At 34.8% G+C, this 18662-nt stretch overlaps 1 protein-coding gene across 1 annotated transcript; it reads left to right on the forward strand.

The window, feature by feature from the left end:
- The first annotated feature begins 3172 nt into the window (after positions 1-3172).
- LOC112905411 (sphingomyelin phosphodiesterase-like) lies at positions 3173-17383 on the forward strand. The gene is made up of 7 exons (XM_025977778.1): positions 3173-3282; positions 6863-7128; positions 12199-12345; positions 12408-12644; positions 13436-13611; positions 16935-17129; positions 17187-17383. Exons 1-7 carry the CDS (start codon positions 3204-3206, stop codon positions 17365-17367), a joined length of 1281 nt encoding a protein of 426 aa, XP_025833563.1. The 5' UTR covers positions 3173-3203; the 3' UTR covers positions 17368-17383.
- The last annotated feature ends 1279 nt before the right edge of the window (positions 17384-18662 follow it).

Consider the following 18662-nt stretch of genomic DNA (forward strand, 5'->3'; position numbering starts at 1 on the left):
CAGTTCAAAGAAAAGGAAACTTTTCCGGACGGCTCGAGAAGGTTCGAGAAAGGAAGCAGGGGAGTATTTAAAGGAAGAGACGATCGCCAAGAAAGAGTAGAAATAAATTGACAGCTCAGTGAATAGTGATATAGTAACAGTACTGTAAATAAATAGAGTAATTCATCACTTAAGTAATTTAATAGTGTTTTTAAGTCCTTTAATAATAATTAGTGAAAATAGATAGTTTTTGTCGTTAAAAGTTAATTTGTTAAACCCACGAACATTACAACTGGTGTCAGGTGTGGGGTTAAGTAAAAGACATTACAATGGCAAAGAATTTGTACGAATTAAAAGTAGCTAAGTTAAGAAGAGAATTGGAAGAACGGGATAAAGCGACAAGCGGTAACAAAGCCGAACTTCAGTGGCGGCTCGCCGAGGTGTTGAAAAAGGATGGTCATGATCCTGAAACGTTTCTTTTCGAAGACGAATTGTCGCAAATGATGAAAAGTTTGGAAAGCAAATTAAAAGAAAATAGTAAAAGTTTGAAACGTGAATTGGAAGAAAATAGTAAAAGTTTGAAACGTGAATGGGAAGAAAATAGTAAAAGTTTGAAACGTGAATTGGAAGAAAATAGTAAAAGTTTGAAACGTGAATTAGAAGAAAACAGTAAAAGTTTGGAAAATAAATTAGAAGAAAAATTGGAAGAAAACAGTAGAAGTTTGGAGAATAAATGGGAAGAAAAATTTAATAAGAATATGCAAGAAACAGAAGGGAAGATAAAAGTGCTGGAAGAATTGATTTTTAATGGAAAGACAAAACCAATCGAAGGGGATGTTGGTGCATCTAGTACACTCAACGAAGCCAGCCAAATCAGCCAAGCGAGCGGTATAGAGTCTAGAACACGAGTAAAACCACCAACGATTGACGGAAGGACCACATACCACAAACAATTTGAGGCAGCTGCTAAGGCGAATAACTGGGCGCCTGGAGAAAAAGCCACTGCGTTGACCGTTGAACAGTTAGTAAAAAAGTTGGAGTTGCGCTACGGCAAGTCTCATTTAACAGCGGTACATCCATCCAACTGAAAACCCGTCAGCAGAAACCTATCGAAATCCCTACAAGAATTTGAGGCCGATATTGCGAGACTGTCTCGACTGGCCGACTCCAGAAGAAGTGATGGAAAGGTTGGCAGTGGAGGCATTTACTGATGGACTTCGGGACAGTGACACTCAACAACGAATACACCTTGACCGACCTAAGACGCTAGCGGATGCATTGTCTCGAGCACTGGAGTACGAAAGTGTTAAACGGGCCCATAACAAACAGGGAAGGGTTCGGCTACTGCGTGAAGAAACGGATTCGTCAAAATCTCTAGAAGAAACCGTATGCCGAATAATTTCTAAGTTCGATAAAGAAACTCGAAAGCTAAGATGTTGGAATTGCGGCGAACTAGGTCATATGAGGAGGCAGCGTATAAAAAGTACTCCTTCCCCAAGTACTCGACGTCAACAGCAGGTAAATTCTGAAACAGTACCTGTTGAAATAAGTAGAGTGATTGACAGATACTGTAGGAATCTAACCAATGAACAGAAATTCAAAGTGCAACATCTACTTTGTCAAAATGCCGACGTCTTTGAGACCGATAAGAATTATAGGGGAAGGACCAATATCGTAAAACACAAGATCAATACCGATAATGCGCAGCCTATTCGTCAAAGACCTAGACGATTGCCTCTGGCCGAAAAGGAAGAAGCAGAGCGAATAATCCATGAAATGCAGGAGACCGGCATAATTGAGCCATCCTCAAGTCCCTGGACATCACCGGTAGTATTGGTAAAGAAGAATGGAACAACCCGTTTTTGTGTGGATTACCGACAGCTCAACAACGTAAACTAAGAAAGACAGTTATCCACTACCACGGATTGATGACACCTTGGGTATGCTTTCTGGCTCGAAAATGTTTTCCACACTCGACTTGAAGAGCGGAGACTGGCTAGCTGCTTTAGATGCTGTCGACAAGGAAAAGACCGCATTCTCGGTCGGCACGGGCCTTTGGCAGTTTGCAGTTATGCCTTTTGGTTTATGTAATGCCCCGGCGACGTTCAAAAGGTTGATGGAGAAAATCTTGAGTGATCAAATTGGAAAGACCTGCTTGGTATACTTGGGATGACATCATAGTGATTGGAAGCACCTTTAATGAACACCTGCAGAATTTGCAAGCGGTATTCCAGCGGTTACGTGAGACCAATTTGAAACTCAGTCCGAAAAAGTGCCACTTTTTCCGCGAATAAGTTTCTTACATGGGACATGTTGTATCAGAGAAGGGCGTGGCCGTGGATCCAGAAAAGATAAAGGCGGTGAAGGAATGGCCAGTGCCTGAAAATGTGCACGACATAAGAAGCTTTTTGGGATTGTGCACTTATTATCGTCGCTATGTTTACGGATTCGCCAATATCGCCAAACCTTTGACACGTTTAACCGAAAGTGACCGCAAATTTCATTGGGATTCGGATTGTCAAACGGCATTTGAGACTTTGAAGCAGGCTTTAATCACAGCTCCCGTACTGGTATATCCTCGGCCCAATGGAATGTTCATTTTGGACACTGAGGCCAGCAATGTGCGAATGAGAGCCGTTCTTTCGCAGTTACAAGATGGCCAAGAGAAGGTAATCGGCTATTTTAGCAAGACCTTATCAAAAGCCGAAAGAAACTACTGTGTCACTAGACGAGAGATGCTGGCTGTAGTCAAAGGTGTAGAAAATTTTTTTAATTACTTATATGGACGAAAATTCACCTTACGCACTAATCACGCAGCTTTAATGTAACATTAATTGTTTGATTTTTATTGTTTATTAGGCGTAGTTATTTAATTATTAATGAGACCTGATTACCTTTATACTGCTAAATTTACATTAACTAAGAAACTGAGATAAACCAACTTGTAGAGCGTTTTTACAGCAATATCTTTGAACAGATAAGCGAATAATTTTTTAATAACTACTGTATAAATTATATATTTATGTAAATACCCGTTTGATGTAGGTATTCTTCTACTTAACTAAAAATTATCTGCAACCGATAAACAAAAGTCGTGCGAATTAAAACGGTAAATTGAAGTTAATAACAAATGAATGAATTTTATCTTTTAAGTGTGGGTAGATGATATTGATAAATAGGGTTTACTTGAAAAAACAATTGTATATTGAGCAATTCAGTCCAACATGTCGTTGCTGTGGTGCGCTGTGTTCCTTTGGTTTGGATTTATTTCCACTCACATACCTGTGACCAGTGCAGAAGTGGGTGAGTGTAATTACGTTTAAGACGACACGACGTCTCCAAGCTAACAAAATCTAAAAAATATTTGAAATTAGCGAAACACGTTTCGCAACTGTTACGAAATTGTTTACGCACGTCATATTCACTTAAAAGCATTGTACATATATTAATTGAATATCTTTCAGGCGTTTTTCATATTAAAATGCCTACCTGCTTTTGTTCTTTTTTATTGTAGTTTCGAATTCAATAAACCTATTTTTAACCATATATACAAAACTGTAGCAAAAATATATAAAAAAAACAATTCAATTATGATAATTACAATAAACTACAGATAGTAGATAAATGAGATAATTAGATATCTTTGAAAAGTTCTACCGGTATCCTATTAGCAATAGTAAGATAAAACACTTGATTATTTAAAAAAAACGCCACTCAAGAACTTCATCTAATCTAATTTTTATTATCTTCAAAGAACGCCAAACTGTAACTGCTTTGTATTTATAGGAGTAGATGCTCCACATATAATAACATTCAAAAATAAAACGAACTTCTTCAGAAATTATATTAAATTAAATGTAATTTGAAGTAGTGTGAAGGCAGGACTTCACCAAACATCTCCGCAGGCGAGATCCGGCTTACCGCAGTTTTATAGCGGCTTTGACGGGAAAATGAATTTGAGTATACCATCAGACTGACTTGGTTAGTTAGCTTTTGTTATTGGGCCTGTAACTGATAACCAACGTTAAAATTAGTGGATTACATAGGTTTTGGGTACAACCCAGTTTAAGTGAAAACGGTTTCACGGCCGCCAGCAAAAATACGTCAGGCTAACCTAGTTTGGTGAAGCACCACCTTGAGAAATAACAAATATTGTCAGGAACAAACACCGCAGAAGAAACAACGAGCAATGGTTTGCAAAATTGGTTATACCATATTCATCCAATTTTTATTATAAATAACAAATTATATTGTAAATAAAAACAGATAACCCAGCCATATTCGCATTTTTATGTTATTAGACTACGTCATTTGTTATTTCATTTAATTGTTTGTGAAGTCGTTTCATATTGACCTGTTTGTATTTTGATATTGCAATCAGACTCTTCAATTTTATTTATACTTATTATGAGAGTCTATGTATATTATGTATAATAGGTGTTTCCAGCATTTTTAATCTTGTCCGCACACTTTTTTTTATTCTTCGCTGTTACAACGATAATCCGACAGTCGCTGTCTATTAGGAAAATATTTCAAGTACACTCTATTTTTAATTTTTATTAATACAATGTAAGTTTTTTTTTTGCAGGAATATGATGCAAAAAATGTCAATTAAAATATTAGGCAATCTTAATCTGGGGTGCATGTTGTATTTACACATAAAACATGATTTAGCTCCTTGCAGCTTGCAATGCATAATCATGAAGGCATCTAACTTGAAACTCATTTTGGCAGATTTTTAAACCTATTGCTTTACATATTATGCTTTCAAACAAGAAAACCAAATGTAATTTTATGGAACTGAACTAATCGAGATATTGTTACTCAAAATTTCACACAAAACTTTCGGAACATAGACATAAAGAATGGACTGCGCATTCTCTATTACGCTATACAGTAAATACAGACAAAACGCGTGAAAGAGACAAACCAGTCGTGCGAACACCAGTTGTCTTTTTCTAGAATTTTGATTAGTTTATGTTACGATCTTGCATCAGCGAATGAATGAGGTAAAGAAAGAGGAAAAGAGACAGGTATATATTTCATTCCTTCTAGAGAGTGATCAATCATGACGATATTACTCAGTCCATTCTATACCTATGTTCTAAAATAACCATTAACTTAACAATATTCATGCGATGATGGCGCCATCAGTGTTAGGTTTCTGATAGTTTTATGTAGAATTTTAGGTGACTGCATTGAAATGTATACTTCGTACATGAGGGTGAGGTCGCTGCTCGGAGCGGGTATTTTATCTCTGTTGTTCGCATTGTTCTTAACGTGTGTAAGAACGTGTTTATTCAAATAATTTAACTATTTTATATTATCTTGTAGCGGATTACGCCACATACTCCAAAATTAATATCGACTGTTTATGTAGCACTTATAATAGTTACATTTTAATTATAGTCATCCGCTTACCATAACCTAGTTCAAAAAATATTCTAAACATCAAACTTTTAAGGTTAGAATATGCCTGTCAGAAAGTCAGAATAAATACCAAATTTGGGAATTTAAATAGGTCCACTTCTTTGCATTTGTTTAATTTGAACTGGAACTCATTTGATTTAAAATCCCGTTTAAATCACAGCATTCTAGAATGTCGCTCTTTTATTAATTTTCATCACTTTATTAGACTTCTTAGTCATCAACTAATTCCAGAATGTCTTTCAGCATCCGCTATCTCAATTTCACCGATTTCGTACAGCTACCTACAAAACAATAATATTACATTAAAAATTTAAAAAACCCTCGATATGGATCATAGCTAAAAATACTTTGGATCAAGTCAACCTTTCAAACAAAAAAAATTAAATCAAAATCGGTTCATTCGTTTAGGAGCTACGATCGCACAGATACACAGACACACACATTAAACAGTAAAACCCATGTATCGTATTGTAGCGACCACGAGCGTGATTGTATGCGATCGGGCATACGTGTGTGTGAGCGGCTTATCGATTCGCCGACTAGCCGCGGGCGCTTTTCTTCATGTGCGCCATATCTATAAACGTGTGTGTCGTACCTGCGTTCCGGGAAAGCAATTAAACCGTTCAAAGAAAACGAGACTTCTCTGGACGGCTGGAGAATGTTCCCGAAAGGAGGCAAGGGAGTATAAAAAGGAAGAGACGATCGCCGAAGAAATAAATTGACCGTTGCAGAAGTGAATCAAGAGATAAATTGACAGTGATAGAAGTGAAATAAATAGAACAGTAGTGTGAATAAATAGAATAATTACCGAAGTTTAGTAATAATTTAATAGTGTTTTTAAGTTTAATAGTAATTAGTGTAAATAAATAGTTTTCTTCTTAAAATTTAATTTGTTAAAACCCACGAACATTACAGTATCAAGATCTAAAACGTGTTTATTTAGTAATAAGCTAATATCTTTTAAACTGTTTTATAAAATCAGCGCTAACCTTTAAAACGTTAAATCTATCGCTATTTTTTCGGTCTTCAACAATTATTTAAAGGTGCAGCAGTGTCCAGGTCCAGGCAGGAAAAAAGTGTTTACAATTAACAGCTATCTGAAACCTAATAGTCCTTCTGTGGGCTTGTTTTTATTTAAATAATTATAGAAAGGCGGGTGCAGCTATAACAATACAGTTAATATCTAATACCTGATTACTATCCAATTACTCTTAGTTTTCCATAGCTCTAACTAAGAAATTGACAAACATACAAACGTACCTACGATAAAACGGTATTACACACGATTTCTCCATTCATCTATATTAAATAAAAATTTTCAGTTACAGTGAAAATATACTCAGATATTTATATTACGCAACTTCTAAACTATTTTATTATTTGCGTCAGTTTCCATAATTACAATGAGATAGTGTTGTTTTCCTTTTAACTTTCGTTGTAATATTTTTTCTAGATCCGTTATCCAAAGCAACTTTCAAATACTATTTGAACGAGTATGCTTATCAGAAGTCAAAATCACAATTTAGAGTTTTGAACAGCGAACTCATACCGAGAAGTAGTTCCAGTACTTGTAGTCTATGTAAAGCGGGGGCTGCAGGTTTTATACAACTGAGAAGAATTGGTGTTAGAAAACGCACTTTTGTGAAAGTTGCAAAATATGTATGCAAAGTTGCTGGAGTAGATGACGATGTCTGTAATGGGGCTATAAACTTAAACGTAGTAAGTAGTAGATATTAATTTGATTTTAACAATAACGATTTTATAACCAAGAAAAATAATCTAAAGACTAAAGACTGTCTGGGGTTGTGGCTGGTTTATTTTGATGTGTCTTTTACCTTGCGGAAGGTACACTCAATTAGGGCATGGGGGGGGGCAAAGCTACCGATACCAGTTCTATCTGGAAAGTTAGCGAAACCCCCTCGATGCGGATGGGATAATTAAAACCTTATCACCAGAATAAGCAGTTAGCAGGCTTGGAATTCGACCAGATACGCCGCTCAATCATCAAATCATCACTTTAATTGTTAACAACCTAAATAACTGATTTTTACTTTTTCAACATAAATAATTCAACTGAATTCTTCTCAGGGCACTATGTGAAACATTTTATAAAATATAAAATTAAAAAATAAAAACCCTTGGTAAGATTTTCACACCATTTTTTGGATTGTGAATAGTCATGGTATTTGAAGTTTTTATTATATATTCGGTATTTACCCACGAGACGGCTTTAATGATAATTTCGGGATAATTTAAACGATTACCTTTTAGGTTAGAATGTAAAAAGATTTACACAGTCTGAAACATTACTGAGGCTGCGTCCTCTATGTCCAATATAAATCACGCAATGGTTGAATATTCAATATTCAATGAGTTTCGAACCGTACCCATTGTTTACCGCTAGTTTTATAATTTGTAGTTCTTTGTGGTAATTATCTTTAGCTGAGATAAGGTTAAAAAACGGTGTGTATTAAGGAATGTAAAGTGCTTAGTTTTATCATTTCAGATTGTTTTGAGTGACTAAGAATTAAACTATCAATATACGTAAGTAGAGTTCCTGTGTACACTTGCAAAGATAATTTTTTGAAGGGTCTATTTAGAGTAGGTATTATCATTTCTATACCTGAGGTAAATTGTAGATATATCTGATTACATTATATTTATGAAAGTTGAAAATTCTTTAAGTTATAAATCGTTGTCCTTTCATATGCAAAAAGGTTATCCACAAATATCTATCTACAACAGGTGTGGTTAACCTGCAGTCCGCAGGCCGCATGTGGCCCGTTTTGGACATTTTTCAGGTTCGCAAGATTCATTACAGTTTTACAAAATATATTTATTTTATAATGGTCAATGTATTATAAAAATATATTATTTGTGCATCCAAATATATTCAAAAATTAATTGTCAAAATTATGACTTTAAAAAAATATTTGTAGTGTATTTAAATATGATATGGAGATATATAATCTTATACGTGACCCATAGAGTTATGATTCATTTCCAAAGTGGCCCGGAAGATCATTTGGGTTGACCACTCCTCATCTAGACTAAATATTAGGTAGGGAGTCAAACAGGGATGCACACTGTCACCACCACTTTTTAATTTATACATCGAAGACGCGATAAACATCATTAAAGACGGTACAAGAGATAGTAGGGATAGATATACAGGGACAAAAGATTAGTATGTTTAGATTTGCAGATGATATAGCAGTACCAGCATTTAGCAAGGAGGAGTTAGTGATAGATTTAAATAAAAACGTTGTGTTATTGACAAAACAATACTATATGAAAATAAATAAAAGTAAAACAAAAATACTGCACTGGAAGAAAAAGTAAGAAAAGACCGAATATATAGATAGGCACCAAAAATTAGAAGAAGAATCAGGACGGAAGGAGTAGTAGGGATATAAAGCAGAGGATAGCGCAGGGTCGGATCGCAACAAAATGCTCGCGAACGGTTAACATAGAAATTCGAAAAAGGTTGTTAAAGGTGTATGTTTTAGAGCACGGTTGCGAAACATGACAACGGGCGCAGCGGAAAAGAAAAGGTTAGAAGCATTTGAAATGTGGTGTTACAGGCGAATCATGAGGATACTGTGGATAGAGAAGGTTACAAATGAAGAGGTATTAGAAAGAATAGGAGAACAGAGGACTCTATGGAAGTCAATAAGGAATAGGCGATATAGATTGGTAGGATACCTTCTCAGACATGAAGGTCTAGTCAAAGAAATATTAGAGGCGGAAACAGAAGTTAGGAGGGGTAGAGGTAGACCTAGTTAGATTACTGTTCGGAGATGGATAAGGATGTGGGTTGCTCTAGCTTTAGGGAAATGCGAAGATTAGCTTAGGATAGGAAAAATTGGAGGTGCGTGTCCAACCAGTCTTAAAAGATTTTTCTCAAATTTTTTTTTAAGTAGAGATGTTAGTTATCGTTTTATAATGTCATTAATTGGGTTGTTGTCTAGATGTAATTGGCAGATTCGTAACTTATTATTTAAGATTTAGTTAAGATTGGGAATGTTCAGAATTCTATAAAATGTTTTTAACTCAAGTTAAAATTTATTTGTTGGATTAGTTTTTAATTTATTATTGTCGAACACAGTTAATGAGTAAATCCGATAACAATATAGAGAAAATCATTGAATACTATAGTAAAGTACAAAACCGAGCGAAACCGCTGCTCAGCAAGTAAAGAATTGCTTGCCATAGTAAAGTCCGTAGAACATTTTCATCGGTATCCATACAGACAGGGCTTTCTAATAAGGACAGACCACGCCGCACTTTCTTAGTTATTGAACATTGTTCTACAACAACCGCCAAAGTTTTTCCAATCTTCATATTTCAATACAGTATCAATATCAATGCGGACGCACTTTCGGGAAGACTGTGTGGAAGTTGTAAACACTACTGTCGAGTTGAGGAACGGGACGTCTTATTATAGTCGGAAGGACTGCAAGACGACGAGTGGATCGTAAGCAAATCTTCGAAAAGCCCAGCAGGATGACTCCAATATGAAACCTGTATGAGCAAGAAGATGTGAAGTCAAAATAAGAGCAAATTTCTGAGAGGAGCAAAAGTATAAAGGCCTTGTGGGCGCAAAGAGGAAACCATGGAAAGGTGATGATGGGAAGGAAACAATTGTTCAGCTTTCCAACGGAAAAGAGTCGTCAGATTTTGGAGGAAACTCACAAATATCTCTAAGAGTAAACAAGGATTTTGGTTAGGGATGTCGAACAATGGTATTGGAAACGTACGGTTTGTGCCACTGCTAAAGTACCATGTACGAAGATTACAACCTGCGGGCCCCATATGAAACGAACGCAATTAACGTGACCGGTCCATTTTTTATCAGAAGGGATGTCACTAGATACACCTGGTGGCTCAAGAATATTTCAGCAAGTGACCAGATATATCGGCTATCCCTAATTAAAAGGCGACAACTGTCGGAAAAATTCTTGTCGATAACTACTCCAGTCGTTTTGATATACCACTATCATTGCATTCCACCCGGGGAAGCGATTATGAGTCTTAGATGTTTCTAAAAAGATAAGCAAGAGCAGGACGACCTCGCAACATCCCCAATTAGTTGAAATGGTTGAAAGATTCAATCAGACTCTTGCAAAACATTTATACATGTACTGATTGAAGTACCAAATTATGTGGATCAGTTGAGAACACTACACATTACTACAGCAGAATTGTGATTTGATGCGAAGCCAAATCAAGTTGACTAGCGATCGGATGAAGGGGAGGTATGATTTGAAGGCATACCAGAGTGGTTTTCAAGGGGAAGACTTGTCTTTGTATAACCCTTAGCGAACGGAAGAACTTTCTTGGGTTATATGACATCATATACATGACACACAACTTGGTTCCGGAAATAAAATGAAAGTGGCCCATTTAAATAGATTAAGGAATTATGAGGAGGATACCTTCAATTGGGTCTAATCGGGACGGAGAGAGTGTTATAAAGGGAAAATAACTGTCGGATAATGCATCAGCTTTGAAAGTAACCTAATATCGAAAACGCAGTCATTATGGTTATTAATTTTAGAATAGATAATAAACTGTCATTTTCGTACAATTTTAAGTTGTATTAATAGAAATAAGTAATCATTGTGCAATTCACAAGAGTATCTTTTGGACTGTAACAATAGTAATGATATTACCCTTTGCAACCTTGCATAGAACAAGCTTATTTTACTACCGTCATGTTTATTTTAAGTATTTAAGTTGCCTTTTTCTAAAAATAATAGCAGTTTGCAAAACGCTGTAGCGGTATCATAAATTATTTTTTTACTGCATTGGAGTATGGTGTGAATATTAGTAAAAAATATAAAAATATAACTAATATAAAAATAGGAGACAATAACTAGAAGAAGTCTCTGATTTTCGATATTTAAGGGTTTTGATAACTCAGGTTATCGATAATCGTTATAACGATTATTTATTAAAGGTAAATGTTTGAAGCACGACTTTTTATGTGCGTGAAACGTGGAGCCTTCACCTTCTAAAAGAAAAAGTTAAAAGCGTTTTAGAGATGGTGTTATAAGAAAATATTGAAAATATCTTATATAGGTATATAGATATTCTAAAAACTACAAGAATAGAGTGCGTTATGGAAGTCAATAAGAAATAGGCGAGGTAGGCTTGTAGGATTCCTTCTCATGCATGAAGGCCTAATTGGAGACACATTACAAGCAGAAGCAGTAATGAAGAAAGGTAGAGATAGATGTGCATTAGATTATTGTTAGCAATAAGTTGAAGATGTAAGTTACTCGAATTTGGAAGAAATGCGAAGATTGATTCAAGATAGGAAGACGTGGACGTGCATGCCCAACCAGTTTTTGGACCAAACATTTTACGATAATTTGAGGAAAAGAAATTATTGGAAAAGAGGTATACGTACCTAGATTCCAAACATGCAAAAAAAATTTTTGATGTCGCAACCCAATTCTTAAGGAATCTTATGGAAAATAGTTTCAATTGTTTTTTTGTTTTACTTGTGTATATGTATAGCTATAGATAGATATTATTAATATTCAATTTAGTTGTTTCTGTTATCTGGAAGTCAATCTTTAAAAAAATAAATTTGAGAATAGTAATTGTATTAAATGTTCTTATACTAGATAAACTGTTAGAATTTTCCTTTACGGTGACGACACACTATCGTAAGAATGTAAATGGCATTGCAAAGTTCTAAAGTTTCATAATTCTGTATATACGTATATATTATATATATACATGTGTAATACATTGGTTTATTCATTTTTTATTTATCAGGACGCTTTACTTTACATCATCGACAACACTCCAAAACTGGAAGCAGCCAGATTTTGCGCAGTATACTTACAATCTTCAGGTTGCGAACAACCTGATGGCTATGATTGGAGTATAAACATTCCTCAGGGAGAATCGGTTCCTGTCGAGGTGAGCTCCTTAAAATTTCAAAAATCTTATAAACGTTCAATTCGATTTTTTCGTCCTTAAAGGTAAATGAGGTACCTTCTAAACCACTCAAAATAATTCATATAAGTGACATACACTACGAACCCGAATATGTTGTTGGCAGTTTGGCTGATTGTACAAAACCTGTGTGTTGCGTTAATGCAAGTGGATTTCCCGAAAATGGGAAAGGTACTGCAGCAGGAATTTATGGAATGTATGGAGACTGTGACACTCCCTGGGTCACTGTCTTAAGTACCTTTGAAAATATTGCTAAAAATCACGTAAGTACCTACTTATTAATGTTTTTGGTTGAAATATTTATTTATGAGCATACATTTTGTTTAGATGTACAGTACAGCCTCGATAATCTAATTATTGCAAAGGATTGTTCGTATTTAAGATGTAATCGTAGCTCTGGACAAACTTTTGATAATATTAACTTTTTCCTTTATTAATAATGTAAATATTTTTCCGTTTTTCCGTTTTAACGCCATTTCATAGCTTTTAACGTGATCATTTCATAAAATAGACAAAATGTAATATTTTGCACTTCTCCAGCGATCGCTTCTCGACCAAGGTCACGTTGCTGCGCCTGCGCTGTTCAGACTTGTTCGGACTATCAAGGTTTGTTCGGATTAGCACATATTCATTTTATCATGGTTGTACATCCAAATAAAATGTATGCTACAATATGTATACATATATATATATATTATGCATCGACCTTTTAAACAGTAACATCCTAGATATCATAGGTAGGCCTGAGGCACAGTATTATCTTTTACATCAGACAGTCAAAGTTTAATTTACAATTGAAGTGTTCTTATTTTTTGTTTTTCTCTAATTTGGACTGATTTTTTCATCACCATAATAATAATAATAATTTGGTCACTTGGGCCTCAAGGGTTGCTTTTCTTTATAAATATATGCTTAAACGGGCTATTTTTGAAGAGACTGTATTTTTAAATTCAAAACCTATGGAAGTACTACATAAGCATATGGAACACGACGTAAATCTAATCTGTGTTTTAAACTCTTCTGGTTAATGAAATTAAAAAGCTCTTTTAATTAGCCTGATGTCGACCTTATATACTATACGGGAGATACAATACATCATCAAATATGGAATACTTCTGTAGAATCGAATAGCAGAGATCTTAATCAACTCTTATTGAAACTTAACGAAAGTTTTCCTAATGTCCCAGTTATCCCCATTATTGGAAATCACGAACCTAGCCCGGTAAATGTGTAAGTATGGGAAATATTCACTTATATAATACACGAAGGTTGTACCGAAAATTTTCGTGCCGTGCATTTTCTTAAGGAAAAAATATAATTTCATTTATTGTAGCAGAATAATGAATTTGCAATTAAACCTAAAACCTGCTGTTAAAGTTTTAAAAAATTAGGTTTGTGGTAAGTACTACCTACTAAGGTTTATAAGAATATTTATGGAAACGAGGTACTAAACAAGAGACAAGTGCAATTAGCCTTCTGTATATGTCAACAACACAATCCTTGATTTTAATAAAGATTACGAATTAGTTATTATTCTAGCACAATGTCTGATATTTCCCGGCCCATGGTGCGTAGTGGTTAACAGTAACGTCTTATTGACGAAAAACATCTATTCATTAGCTAAAATCCAAAAGTTATTATATATTATAATTGTATCTACTTGTGATAAATTCGTCTTGGTCACGTGTGTTATTAAAGAATTCTTGAGGTGATTCTTTCCAAACTTTCTAAAGAGCTTTTTTATGGCGAGCAGTATCCTATGACTTTGAACCGCCAAAGTTTTCGCTTCATTACTCTCCATACACCATAATCCGTCAAAATAGCATTGAATCTTCTAGGAATCCATCAACCATCCGAAATGAATTTTAAATTGGCTTACAAGAACTCAGCGATCATCATTGAAGTACGTATGTGATGGCGAAGAATCATCTTGGTGGAATATGAAATATTTTTTGTATAGAATCGTGCCGAAAGTTTTTCTTTAAAACAATGATGATACAGAAGTTTAATTTGATCTTAGCTTCAGGTTCAACAAAATGATGGTATACTTTACCGCTAATGGAGACCTCAGCCCAAATCATGAATCACTTTCCGTGACTCTCTTCTTTCGTAGATCTCCATTCTCGAGTTCTTCTGAGTTCTACTCACAAATAAATACAAATTATTTTCCGAAAATTCAATTAGGTATATATATGTAAAATAAATAGTCACTGAAAAATTGTTGCACGATCACTTTCATCCCAATAATTCCACCGTATACATTAAGAGACAATTTGTGCATTAGATATAAGGGCCGCGAAGGAGGAGGTGGGTTCTTGGAGTTGGTGGGGGATCTCGGGGTAACATTACATTTGCTTAGATATACCTGGGAGATATACAGGAATATGCGACGTGTGACTAGGGAAAGGGGTCCTGAGAGTGGCAAAAACAACGTGACATAATATATGAACGACCCTTAAACAAATAGTTTAATAAAAAGAAGATGGGAGGAGTCATAATAGTTGTGCTTCAAAAGACATCTATTTTCCTGAAAATACGTTTTATCCGTAAAAAACACAAATAATATCAAGACGTAGAGGCCAGTGGCGGTGTTATAAACGAAAGTTGAAATCATTTTGATTTACTTCCTAAACCAGATACTTGTAACAAATGGAATTTATTTTTACGGAGCGTATGGAAATACCAATTTTGCTAACATTCACAGATAATGGTTAATTTGTCGGATACTGTTCTAGTCAAAACCAAATAGTGATTTCCCTTATGGATTATGCTTCTACGTTGTTCTATTTTATTTACAGAACACAGGTTTAGTTCTTTTGAATCTCTACCTTAAATTTTTGCGTTTGGATGTGTACGCTTGGGAAGATGCATAAATTAAAGATAATTTTCATCACTTTTCCCTAAACAATACTGCAACAAATCATACCAATCAATACAATAGCAGTAATCAAACACCTACCTTATAAATACGAGTAAATGACAATAATTACTGAAATGACATAAGCGGATAATTATTATTTCATGTCATTCTTCTTGTTAATCTCATTATTCAATTAAAGGCGCAGAATTTTACACCGAATTTAATGATGTAATAAAATACAGATTGAGGAGATACCTAAGATGTATTGAATGTGAGAAGAGTTTTTAGAAATCTTTTCAAAAATGTGAAACTATTTCAAAAACAGATGATAGAGAAGGCACACTTTTAAAACACCGATTTCTAATTATAAATAAATTATATAAAATAAATTAAAAAATGCGATAATATACAGGACGTTCCATTAAAAAAATGAAATGGTTGCTGCACCCCCTAAATAAAATGTTTACAATATGAAAACTATTATTTCATGCAACTTTTATTTCAGTATTTTTTTTAGTTTTGAATTTGTTTTTAGCGTACTGAAAAGCTTGTCCGTACAAACCGAAACAGGAACCGTGATAACATTCTCAACGGCAGCAGGAGATCATCCTTAAATTCAATCCAAAGGTCATTCAAATTTGAATCAACTGATAATATCGATCATATTCTCATACTTCGACACAGTTAACATTGATGATTTGGGAATGGATTCTGCGCTCAATGACTGTCCCGTAACTTTTTTGCAAAATATTCTTTTAAGGATTTTTTGAGATTCCCTAGATATTCATTTATGGTTTTACCCACACTTGAAGTTACTTGTAACTAATTTTCTTTTAGAAATTTAATTAGAAGAGAAAAACATTGGTAACTTTTTTGTTCAGCACATTTAATCCAGAAACCAAATTTGTTTCTTATCATTGTCACAGAAAATATTTTGTCTTTCATTGAATGCGTAGTAGTGCTTCTTCTATGTAAGGACCTGCTGATTACGTTAAGTTTATTGAATATTTCGACCGAATAATCCAATTCCATTATCCATTTCTCGTCATACATTAGTTCGACATGACTGACAGTGGTAACAATTGGTTGTCCCATTTTTCCACTCGAAAGCCATCTCACTTCCGTGTGTAGAATTGATTAATGCTGACTTCCCATATCGTCACATGCTTTTTTAAAGAGTTTTGTTTTGCGTGATCATATAATAATGACGATAAATAAACAAAATGGCTGAGAAAGCAAGAATTAACTAATGAACAATTGTATCCAACTTATTGTATCTTAATGTAGTAAGACCGAATGTCATATCCTCTCTTCTGGCATCTATGTAGTTATAGTGGTTCGGTCATGAAAAATTAGCCGTTGTTATGGTGAAATACAGAACTGTAGATTTTCGCAGAAGTTTATATACTTTTATTAGGAGAAAAAAGTCGTATCTCGCGGAACCCCTGCGACCCTTCCGCTAAACATCAGCAGAATACCATTTGGGAACCGCTGCTATAGATATCATACCTCGACATCAACTCACGCTGTAAGTACACAAAAATGTGTGCAGTATAAGAAATTTCTGTCCACAAAGGAAGGATAAAGATAAATACCGGCGCATTACTATCGGTAGAGCCCTCGTGTAATGACAAGCATTTTTAATTGGGATCATTAGTTTGAAGAATAATTTACATGAATAATAATTTTGCAGGTTTGCACCTACTAGCATAGAAGAAGCAAATTTATCAAGCAATTGGCTGTACGAAGTTTTTGCTAACAATTTGAAAAGTTGGTTTCCTTCTACAGTCCTCAATACCTTAAAACAAGGTGGTTACTACACAGTCAAGATTAAGAATAATTTGAGAATAATCGGTCTTAATAGTAACCTCTGTATAAATGAAAATTGGTATTCATTTTTAAATTTTATATGTTGATAAAGAAAAATTCACCATCATGATTTAAGGTGGTTGTTATATCAAGATTGGTACAAAGACCCTGGTGGTCAATTGCAATGGTTGGTAGAAGTGCTGCTGGAGGCTGAAAAGAATAAAGAATTCGTTCATATCCTTTCTCACGTTCCATCAGCAAATGGTGATTGTTTAAAGGTCTGGAGCAGAGAATATAGAAGAATTGTTGAAAGGTAAACCTTAATATTATGTTATTTGGTACTACTATTATTCTTCATATCAAAAATATATCATCATCATAAGGTCGTTAGCCCTAAGACTGGTTAGACACACACCACCACTCTTTCATATCCTCAGCTAATCAGCGCATTTCGCCAAAACTAGAACAACTCACATCATTAACTATTTGCGAATAGTAATCTAATCTAGGCCTATCTCTACTCTTAACTCCTGTTTATGCCTCTAATATGCCTCTTACTAGACATGCCTGAAAAGGTGTCCTACTGATCTATCCAGCCTATTAAAAATTAATAGGAATACTCACCCCTAATTACCACAAATAATTTTATTTGAGCGGACACGTATTTCGCCCACTTCATACGTGGGCATTATCAGCGCGAGACCCCAATCACTTCTTCTAATTTTTCGTCTCCTATCTTTATATTCTCTCTTTCCCTACTTTTTATTCCCTTGCATACCAGAATTTTTGTTTTACTTTTATTTATTTTCATACAGTACTGTTTTGTCAATACCGCTTCCATTTTATTTAAAGTTATTTCCAACTCCTCCTTGCCCTGTATATCTATTCCTACAGTTGTACTTTCTTTACTGATGTTGATGGCGTCTTCGATGTATAGATTGAAGTGTAGTGACAGTGTGCATCCCTGTCTAACTGCCTTCCTAACATTTACTAAGAATATTAAGGCACCAGGTGTAAATGCGATACTCTAAAACATGCAGAACAAGAGGTTAGAGATTGTATGTTTAAGCTAGTTAATCACATTTACGAGACGGGGAAATTTCCCGAAGATTATAAACAGAACAGAACGTGGTAGTAACTATACCTAAAAAGACAGGGGCGGATAGATGCGAGACATTTGGAACAATTAGCTCAACTTCCCATGCGTCAAAAATCTTAGCTAGGATGGAAAAAGTAGCGGAAAAACTATTAGAGGAAGATCAATTTGGGTTTAGAATAAATAGAGGAATACGGGAAGCTATTCTAGCTTTACGGGTAACAATAGAGAAAACGATAGAAAAAAGAAAGAGTACGTAAATAGGAGTTGTAGATTTAGAAAAAGTTTTGGCAATGTTAAATGGGAATAGATGCTAATATATTTTAAAAATACAGTGATGAGTGACAAAGATAGAAGAGTAATACTTAGTTTATATAAAGAGCAGTACAACTATAGGGATACAGGGTCAAAAGATTAGTATACTTAGATNGAAACATGACAACGGGCGCAGCGGAAAAGAAAAGGTTAGAAGCATTTGAAATGTGGTGTTACAGGCGAATCATGAGGATACTGTGG

Source organism: Agrilus planipennis, unplaced genomic scaffold (genome assembly GCF_000699045.2).
Source record: "Agrilus planipennis isolate EAB-ADULT unplaced genomic scaffold, Apla_2.0 scaffold87, whole genome shotgun sequence".
In the NCBI taxonomy this organism is placed as follows: domain Eukaryota; kingdom Metazoa; phylum Arthropoda; class Insecta; order Coleoptera; family Buprestidae; genus Agrilus; species Agrilus planipennis.